The sequence below is a fragment of the Microtus ochrogaster genome, chromosome 15, assembly GCF_000317375.1.
Source record: "Microtus ochrogaster isolate Prairie Vole_2 chromosome 15, MicOch1.0, whole genome shotgun sequence".
Lineage (NCBI taxonomy): Eukaryota > Metazoa > Chordata > Mammalia > Rodentia > Cricetidae > Microtus > Microtus ochrogaster.
In genome coordinates this window covers 27,969,668-27,979,716 of record NC_022017.1, presented here as the reverse complement: position 1 = coordinate 27,979,716, position 10,049 = coordinate 27,969,668, and the positions used below count along the sequence as shown (strand labels likewise).

Below are 10,049 nucleotides of genomic sequence, written 5' to 3'. Positions count from 1 at the left end.
TCGAGACAGGGTTTCTCTGTGGTTTTGGAGCCTGTCCTGGAACTAGCTCTTGTAGACCAGGCTGGTCTCGAACTCACAGAGATCCGCCTGCTTCTGCGTCCCGAGTGCTGGGAGGAAACATTTCTTTACTGAAGTATTTTCAGACATTTCACTTGAAAGCCTCTTTCTTCCATCTTGGTTCATGTTTGGAGCTACATTTCCTTCAGTTTATCTCAACAAGGAGTAACAGTGAGGAGCAGATGTAGACCTAACTTCACTTTCCTCCCACCCACTGTGGGTCCAAGGACTCCTCAGGCATGATGTGCAGCTCTCAGCTGATCAGCTCCAGCACACTCTAACTGCAGTGATCCCAAGAACTAGACTAACCAGACTAAAGATTCTCACGTCTACGGCAGAAGTCAACAGGGCACAGCCAGCACTACGGGGCTGAGGGTCTTTCACACTGGAGACACTAGAGACAAGTGTGTGTGAGACAGCAGAGTCTACCAAGAAATGAATCAAGGGCCACTCAGACCACTCTGACTACCCCACAAACACCCACTCATCAGTGTCTTTCGTGATTAACCGGGGACCCAGATAATACTGCCCTTTCTATGAGAAGTTGCTCTGGAAGACACTTGACCACAAATGCAGTTGGTGCTGGGCTCTCCAGCTCCTGCTCGGACTGCTCCCCAAGGTCCTGACTGCGAGAAGGGCTAACAGGCAGGTGGGCTTACGGAGGCTGTTTTCCCTGGCAGCTTCTGGCTTTTGTCATATCCACTAGGAGGAGAGAGGCTGCTCCAGGAGCCACTCACTCTTTCTAAGTTACTAAACACAAGACTCTTCTCAGGAGAGCTTTGCAGCATGAAAATCGAAGTTGCCAGAATAGCGATTCCTTCTAAAAACTACTACACAATATATTTATTGTGGGAAATGACATCACAGATAATGGAGCCCCAGATCTACAGTTTGTTGACTGTGCAAGTGAAATGGAATTTCAATGAGTTTTAACCCTTGCACCACCTTCTAGTCTTCCAGAATACTCCTGTCCCAATCCAATCTTCACATAAAAGCAAAATTCTCACACTGAAAATCAGTTTATTTTTCTTCTTTAAGCCTTCAACAGTGACAGTGAAGAAAGCCACCACCTAGTGAGCACTTGGCCTGGGGAAACAGGCGTTACTTGTGTTTTAGACACTGGAAAGAGAGAGGACAGTAAAGCAACTTACATAGGATCACACGGGAAGGGGAAGGAGAAGCAGAAGTAAACCATGGTCTCCGAGTGCAGACCTTCTTGCCTATCCTTTCCCCATGCAGTGAGTTCCCTGCTTCTCTTCCTTTAAGGAAAGCTCCATGACACCTCCCACCCCATCATGACAAAGTATATTTGCCATTTTCTGAGACAGGGTCTAACTAGCTCGGGCTGGATAACAATTCTCCTACCTGAGCCGTCCTAGTGCTGGGATTGCAGGCATGCTCCACCACCCTCAGCTCTAACATGGTAGGAACTTAAAAAGTAAAGAAAATTATGGTTCAGATCTAGAATGTTCTCCAGAGAATTCATTGTGGAAGGGTTGGTTTCCAGCTGGGCGTGCTATTTGGGGGTGGGGTGGGGAGTGGACAGGGTTGTCTGTGTAGATCTGGCTGTATGGAACTCCAAGTAGATCAGGCTAGCCTTGAACTCTGAACTCAAGAGATCCACCTGGGACTACAGGTGTGTACCATCACACCTGGTGGTGCTGAGAAACAACTGCATCAGGAAAGACTAGCCTTACCAATGGATTACTCCACTAAATGGGCAGTTAGGGGGTGGGGCCCAAAAGCCGGAAGCAGGTCACCTCCTCAAAGGGTGTATGTTTTGTCCTTTCCCCTCTCTCCTCCACTCACCCCTCCTGCTTCTTGGCTGCCTTTAGGTGAACACCTCCTGCTACTGTATTCGGCCCAGTAATTCTTTTTTTTTTTTTTTTTTGGTTTTTCGAGACAGGGTTTCTCTGTAGCTTTGGATCCTGTCCTGGAACTAGCTCTGTAGACCAGGCTGGTCTCGAACTCACAGAGATCCGCCTGACTCTGCCTCCCAAGTGCTGGGATTAAGGCCCAGTAATTCTTTTCTGTTAGTTTACTATCTCAAGAATTATCATGAGCCGGGCGGTAGTGGCGCACGCCTTTAATCCCAGCACTCGGGAGGCAGAGGCAGGCAGATCTCAGTGAGTTCGAGGCCAGCCTGGTCTACAAGAGCTAGTTCCAGGACAGGCTCCAAAGCTACAGAGAAACCCCCCAAAAAAAAAAAAGAATTATCATGCCAATGTCACAGCTAACAAGCTGCCAGGAAGACCATTATGAGAACGCTGCCCTGTCACCACCTCCCAGCTGGACTCTCAAAACTTTTAATTGGCTTTACCATCGTGGCTGTCAATGACTATCTCCTATGGGTCATTTCATTATGGCCCAGAAGGCAGCGTTAACTGGGCAGTGATGGAAGCAGTAATGCTGAGATTAGAGGGAAGTACAGTTCAGTGTGGGAGACGAAAGTGTTCACTAGACACAAGCATGGGGAAGGATGAGCGTTCACGAAACAGATCAATGTCTGGGAAACAGAACCTAACATCTCTACAGCAGGGTGTTTACAAACTCAACAATCTATAAATGTGTTGAACCATTAGCCAATATCACGTCTTCACATGGCAAATTTAAGCCACTGAAGGGCCCAGAGTAAGTCTGAACAATAGTCCACCTACCCAGCTTGTTCTACTTGCCCTATATACTCAGTCACAAGGAGAGCAGATGGTTAAAAATTATGACAATACCCCAGCTGTGTTCAGAACCACGGTAAGATAACCACAGACGTGTATGCAAACCCCCGTTAAGCTTACACAAATACTATGTTATCACAAGTGGTAAATTACAAAAAGCACTCCCCTCAAAACCTAACCTCAAGAGTATAAAAATTCCTTTTACTCCCCTTCCTTGACTCCCTACCCTGCGTTTTTTTGTTGTTGTTGTTTTGTTGTTGTTGTTTTTAAGAAGCTGATGGTCTCTTCTCAGGGTCACAGATCCACACCCCAACCTGCCTGTGGCCCTAACTTGTTAGGAGTTCTGGTAGCTCGTGGTGATGGACTAAAGTTACTTCTGCTCATCTAATTTTGGTAGCCTTGGCTTCAATATTTGCACGATTCCCAGACCCACAGTCCTAAAAGCTAGAGACGGTTACCAATGTTTAAGAGTCTACTGTGTCTTAAAAACTGCAAGACATCCATCAGTGAACACCACCAATGCACCCTGTCGTTTTCCTTCCTTCTCGGTGGCCAACTCAGGCAGCTAGCTTCACACTTGTGAAACGGGTACAAAGTAAATCAACAGTACTAGCAGGGCGTTCGTAGAGCACGCCTTTAATCCCAGCACTCAGGAGGCCGAGGCAGGCGGATCTCTGTGAGCCTGGTCTAGAAGAGCTAGTTCCAGGGCAGGATCCAAAGCTACAGAGAAATTTTGTCTCGAAAAACCAGAAATAAAATAAAATAAACAGCACGGGAGTGACTGGAGCCCCAGTTACTCAGGAGGCTGAGGCAGGAGGACCAATAGAGTTCAGAAGTTCGAAACCAGCCTGGGCAACACGGAGGAGGCCAGCTTCTCAAAACAGAAACGAACTCGCCTGTCATCCCAGCACTTGGGAAATGAAAGCGGGAGGATCCAGGCATTTAAGGCCAATCTCTACGACACACAGAGTTGGCGGCCTGCTCCCGCTATGTGAGAACCCTGTCTCACGAAAACGGAGAAACAAAGCAAAACAAACAAAAAAAATTACAGACACTATAGTGCCAGGAACAAGGCACAATGCATCTGAAAGCTATACACCGCCTCTCAGCGGGCCCGGGTTAACCACAGCGGCTAGAGAGAACCTGCAGAATTGGGCATCCCAACTCTGGGCTAGGGTCACGATCGCTCAGCTTCAGTCCTCTTCACGCCGCGGGCCACAAAGCGCGAGCAGAGACTGCGCCACCGCGGTCCCCGGACCCAGTCGCCGAGTCGGAAAGGCCGGCCCTGCCCAGCCCTCGGCCCGCCCGCGGCCGGGCCTCCAGGGCCCGGTAACCAGTGGGCTGGCGCGCGGATGGGCCCGCGCGGCCTGGCCAATAAGGAGCGCGGCGGACGCAGGGGGGCGGGCGCAAGCGGCTTCTCGCGTCGCGCCCCGGGCTGCTCCCTCCTCCGCCACCGAATCCCGCGAAGCAGCGGGCCCCACGAGCCCCTAACAGAGGAGAAGGCCGCTCACCGTCCCTTGGTAGCCGTTCCGCGCTTCCGGATGAGCTCATCCAGCGAGATGTCGGCCATCTTGCGCCGCCAAACCTAGCGGAGAACGGAGAAGCCGTCGGCAGCGAACCCGCCCCTTGGCCACTCACGGAACGACGAGCAGCTTCCGACACCCGGACAACCAACTCTCGCGACAGTTCTAACGACGCTCAGAACGGGAGGGGATGGGGCCGCTCCCCGTGAGTCTTTGCGGTGCCCACTTCTAATCTGCATATAGAAGGCCGGAGCGTGGTGGATTCTTCTTTTCCTCCTTTTTACAAAGGAAGAGATAAAAGGATGCAAATTGAAACCATTAGAAAACTTTCGCGTAAATAAGTTTATGAGTTAGGCGGTCTGGAACTCACCACATTTGTGATGAGAATATAATTCCTTACCCCTGAGGCGCGACGGCTTACCTCTCATGCCTTAAACTTATGAGTAAGGAAAATAACGATTCGGGGTGACGCCCGAGTCCTCACTGCTAATGTGAGAAGAATTTTTGCGCGGGTAAAGGTTCCCCCCTAAGGCGACCCGCCTACTTTGCGGGATGCCTGGGTGAGGCAATCTGCCCGACCCCTACAGGCCAAAGAAAGTTAAAAAGATGACAAGCTGCTCGGAGGTGAAGCTGTGTAACCCAGTGTCCCGCGGACTTTGTTAAGGCTTTGATTTTAGCTGGAGAAACCCACAGTCCCGCTGCGCTGGGTTGGGATGTCCCCAGGACGCTCTGCGCAAACTCTCCCGTGACCACATCTGGAGGACCTCACTGTTCACGCACATACTACAGAAGCAGGCTGTCGCCCTATTGGGAATCCTGTCCCAACTGTACACGAGCATACTACAAGAAGCAAGTGTCACCCTGTTAGGAATTCCTTTCCTTTTGGCGAGTTCCTGATGTGTTTGGAGCGAATCGATTTTCCCCACCAATTCCATCTGCTAGGGATCAACACTTAAGCAAAGGGGCCTCAAGTTTGGAAGAGCAGAGACTCGCTAGCCCATATGGTGGGAAACCAAGGCAGAAAGGGTCCCGGCCCGGTCTAGCACATCTCTTGTTCTCGGCGAATAAGACCAGATCCCTTTCAAATCCCTCACACCCTAATTTCGCATCCTCAGGCATCAGACAACACAGACATAACCTGTGGGGCCTGAGATTCCAGGTGAAGCACGCAAGAGTCCCATGTGCAGTTCCAGGGACATACTGGGATAGGTGATAGGAGGGGCTGCCTTGTGACCCCCGCTCACTCGTCCTGGCTCCACTCTGGCCTTACTAGCTGAAGGCAGGTGGGGGTGTGTTTGTGGTTTCTTGTGTCTAGCCCCACCCACTACCATTTCCTGTCCCTTCCAGCCACGTGTATTCTTTTATAAGTGTGTGTTCATTTACCAACTGTGCACATGCTAGGTGTCTTTCCCCCTCTCCCGACCTTATTATTTAAGATTTATTATGTATATAGTGTTCTGCCTGCATGTATGCCTGTAGGCCAGAAGAGGGCACCAGATCTCATTATGAATGATTGTGAGCCATCTTGTGGTTGCTGGGAATTGAACTCAGGACCTCTCGTACTCTTAACCTCTGGCCCATCTCTCCACCACTTCCCAGTGCTGGAATTACAAACACACACAAAAAGCTCCCCAGGGGCTGGAGAGATGGCTCAGAGGTTAAGAGCATTGACTGCTCTTCCCGAGGTCCTGAGTTCAATTCCCAGCAACCACATAGTGGCTCACAGTATTCTATAATGAGATCTGGTGCCCTCTTCTGGCATATAAACATACATGGAAGGAGTGTTGTATGCATAATAAATAAATAAATCTTTAAAAAAAAAAAAAAAGCTCCCCAGCCCCTCCAGACACCTGCTTTTCTTGATGTTTCTGGGAGCTGCCTCTGCCAGCCATATACTCTCAAACTCATTTTCACTGTCTGAATGGCTACCCCTGCGGGAGCAGGTATTGACATCCAGCGATCTCAACAGTGGTGGCTTTCCTGCCACCCAGTTGTAAGAGCGGCACCCACTCCCACCTGATCTGTCTCCAAGTGACTATCTTCCCAATGTTACCAGTCCAGCATCTTACCCCATAAGATCCAGAGCTGGAGATCAGGGAAAGGCAATAGCAGAGGCATCACAAGGAAGTCTCAACATGGGACAGTGAACCAGGAAAGAGCACAGATGAGCCCCCCACTCTGCACCTTCCACAGGGTTGTCCTGACCTGGAAGTAACTGTCATCAGTAAGGCGACAGGACAAGGGTGGGCTTCCCATCTACTTTTCCCAGTTTCCAAACTCAGAACAGGCAATGCAAATGCATATCTGAAATAAAATATATGTCTATCCCACATGGCCCTCCTGCCCCTCCCTGGCAATCCCCATGCAGACTCCAGAAGGGTCAGTATTAGCAAAGTTTTATTTCAACTCTTTTCTGCCCATAAATGACTAAAAAAGCCGGTGTGCAGGAGGCAATGCCACCTGCTGGAGGCAGCGCCAGGCACCGAGTCTGTCTCCAAGATAAGAGGCACTGCTCAGAGGCCCGCCCCCAGGCTGGGGACCAGGCAAGAGAGAGATTTGGGATAAAGAAACAAGCCAGCATGGTGGCTCCAGCCCGAGCCGGAGATCCCAAGGTCTACCACACTCTGGTGGGCTGACAACTTAGGGCACCCAAGGCTGTAAGGAGTGGGCATGAGGTTTCAGAAGGATCCATGTACTGTCCCAGGAACTCTTGGTCAGCAGATGGGGGGTGGAGGAAGTAGCCTGTCACTGCCAGACACCCTCCTAAGAGAACCTCTGGGTGTGGCTGTATAATGTAGTGTGAGGGGCACAGGCCACGCCATGGCCTGAGGCAGGTAGGTGGATGGATATAGGTGTAGACAGGGTCCTGGGACTGTGGCTGTTACCCTTCCCTTTTCTTTTCTAGACTGTGATCCATGACAATGGGTAGACATGGTACCGACAGCTCTGTGTGTGTGTGTCTGTCTGTCTGTCTGTGTGTCTGTGGTGTGTGTCTAAGGGCGTCATGAGACATCTCCGATAATGGCTAGTTAGTGCCAAACAGGAGCCTATGAAGAAAGTGGTCAACAGGGGCCACCTGATACAAAGTCCTGATCCCAAAGGGGCCCCTCAGGGGCCAGTACAGCTGGATGACCAGGGCCGGGCAGACCAGGCTGAACCCAGGCCCCAATATAGATGTGAGCTTATGTTAGGTGTGGGACAGTGGTGGGGAAGGAAAGGGTGGACAGGTAGCTATGGTGAATACATGAGCAGCAGGCATGGTAGTGGCCAGCTTCCAGCCATCAGAAGGTAAAGCATCGCTCCTTGGGGTGGCCCACACGCTCCAGGTTTGGCAAACAGGCAAACTGGATCATAGGTGGAGGTCCACACATCAGTATCAGCGTCTCCTCCCCGGGAGGTGGGAGGTGGTCCCTGATCATCTCCTCATTCACGAAGCCCTGGCTGTAGCTCCAGTCTGCAGAACAAGAGAGCAGCTCAGTCAGGATGGAATCCCTGTCTGTCTGTCCTCTCCCAGATGCTATTCATTCCTAAACCCACCAGCTGCTGACAGCCTGTCACCAAAACACAAGGCCTTCCCGCTTGCCCTCGCCCACTCTACAATCTGGAACCCTGCCCGTGGCCCCCACAACTATCTAGGATTATTTAGTGCAGTGCTAGAATGGAGTTGGGCCCATGCATGCTAAACAAGTGTCCTGCCCAGGATATGGCATATGAGTTTCATTTTATAGAAACAGATGCCCAGAGGAGCCAGAACTGTTCACGGCTACACCCTCATCTCCCTAAGGAGGTGCCCAGCCCAGGCTGGTCAGAGTGGTATTCTCGACACCTTGGACCCGAGCTGCAAGCTCACCGCCTGACTCCTCTGCCACCTCAGTGTCAGCCCACAAGAAGTAGGGTCTGCTTCACAGATGGATTCTGGTCCCTGACCTGAAACTGTTACTCAGTAAATGATGCACAGGCCAGGACTGAAATCCCAGCACTTGAGAGAGACGAGACAAGGAAAGGGAGGACGTGAGTTCAAGGCCAGATTGAGGACTGGAGAGTGAGACTGTCTCACCATAAATAAATGAAAGACTCCCGTAGATGGGGTGGCAAGTAAGAAGGGTCCGGGGTCCGGCACTGGTGAGGCCAGGACAGACCCTGCCTGGGCTCAGGGCGGCAGCTGCTCCTTCCAGGTCCTGCCACCACCTCCCTCTTTCCTGGGCCTGTGTGCGCACTACCTCCACCCTTCCCATCCCTCGTAATAGGTAATGCGGCAAAGGGAAGCCGGCACACGGTGGCTGGGGTGGGCTCTGGTTCAGTGTTGACTTTTAAGGACTGGCTGGTTCCGGATGCTCAGAACAATTCTGACACCTCCCGGTCCACCTGAAGGTACCTGCTCCGGGCCAGTCCCTGAGCTGTGCCCCAGAGGCACAGACACCCTCTAGATTGGTTTCAGAGGTGGCCAGGTGGAGGCAGCGGCCAAGCAGAGGGATGCTGGGCCACTGACACCTAAGACTGAGGCTGCCTCTGAGACTCAGGGCTCCTCCAGGCCCCTCATGGCCATCACTCAGCATTGTCTCTTGCTGGTCTCCGCCCTCTGAAACCCAGAGGAGCTTCCTCAAAGCCTTCAGCACCAACAGAAACAACACAGAAGCTCAAGATGAAAAAGGCACTGGGGCCAGGGAGATGACCCAGTGGGTAAAGGCACTTGCTGTGCACACCGAGCCTGGAGACCCAAGTTCAACTCCACAAACTTGTCCTCTAACCTTCACAAGCGTGCTGTAGAATGCAACCCGCCCACACACACAATTACAACGTCAATAATGTTTTCAGAAGGGAGGCATCGCCTTCCGATATCGCCTCTAAGGGTCTCCCAGGTGCAGGAGGCACCAGAACCGTCCCAGGAGACTCTAGGACTGGGGAGAATCCACTGGGTTTGATCAATCATGTCTTCCAGCTCATGGATACCGTGAGCTAAGTAAGTGAACACATGTATTTCCCTCTGCACCCTGGCTTCTGAGAATGCCAGGGTGACACACAAGGCCCACTGCGGCAGACATGCATCACGGCCAGTGTTTCTGTGTGGGCCGCATCCCTGACTCCACTTTAGGCCAGCCCTTGTTTTTCTCCCATTTCTACATTCTGTTTGTACCCCTCTGACTCAGTGTGTGAGTCACTGTAAGCTTCCTAGGATTCCTCTGGAACAAGGCGTGGTGCAGCCAGACAGCTGCCTGGGAACGCGCCATCGGACAGTGCAGACGGGAACAGAGCAGAAGCTCACAGACATTTTTCGCACGGTGTTTCCTATTCCAGGTCCCAAAGGCCCTGGGGAAACCTAGCATTTGCCACACGTGTGGGCTGCTGGTCCTGTGTCTGGGTCCTAAGGGCCTGCTGCTGCTTCCCTATGGGTCAGGATGGTACTGAAGAAATGGAAAACACTGGCTCATTACCCAGCTCTTGCCCTACCTGACCTTGTTATGAAAACCAGCCCCCCAGCCCCGCGAGATGGTCTGCATTTCCACAGACCACCATGAGGGGGCAGCTCTGGCCCTGACCCCCTCTGGAGCGTGGTTGCCAGTTAGCAGCTCCCGGGCAAGCCCACCTCCCACAGGCACTTTCTTTATAGAAGAAGCCTTTCAGACACCCACACCCAGTGCCCCACTGACTCACACACACGTGGTATTGAGCAGTTGTTTCTTCCTGCCCTGGGGAGGACGGAGGAGGCCAAGGCTCATAAAACTCTATAGAAATTTGGGAGACTCATTGGAGCCTCCCTGGGGTTACAAAAGGCAGGAAAGTGGTCTATGGAAGGGGA

General features: G+C 51.9%; 2 protein-coding genes and 1 non-coding gene across 4 annotated transcripts in view; 1 reads left to right on the top strand and 2 right to left on the bottom strand.

Annotated features, from left to right (window-relative positions):
• Poldip3 (DNA polymerase delta interacting protein 3) overlaps positions 1 to 4,410 on the bottom strand; it is a 29,322-nt gene extending 24,912 nt beyond the window's left edge. Inside the window, exon 1 of one of the 2 annotated variants that reach the window (XM_005354449.2) lies at positions 4,241 to 4,410. In XM_005354449.2, coding sequence (XP_005354506.1) covers positions 4,241 to 4,299 — 59 coding nt within the window. In that variant the 5' untranslated portion in view covers positions 4,300 to 4,410. The remainder of the gene's footprint in view (positions 1 to 4,240) is intronic. The other variant, XM_005354448.2, reaches the window with a different exon arrangement.
• Positions 4,411 to 4,678: 268 nt separating this feature from the next.
• LOC113456765 lies at positions 4,679 to 4,829 on the top strand. Its single transcript, XR_003377506.1, has one exon. It is a non-coding gene; the product is annotated as a U12 minor spliceosomal RNA (small nuclear RNA).
• Positions 4,830 to 6,632: 1,803 nt separating this feature from the next.
• LOC101993910 (NADH-cytochrome b5 reductase 3) overlaps positions 6,633 to 10,049 on the bottom strand; it is an 18,548-nt gene continuing 15,131 nt past the window's right edge. Inside the window, exon 9 of the mRNA XM_005354447.2 lies at positions 6,633 to 7,706. Within this exon, the coding sequence (XP_005354504.1) occupies positions 7,534 to 7,706 (173 nt within the window). The 3' untranslated portion in view covers positions 6,633 to 7,533. The remainder of the gene's footprint in view (positions 7,707 to 10,049) is intronic.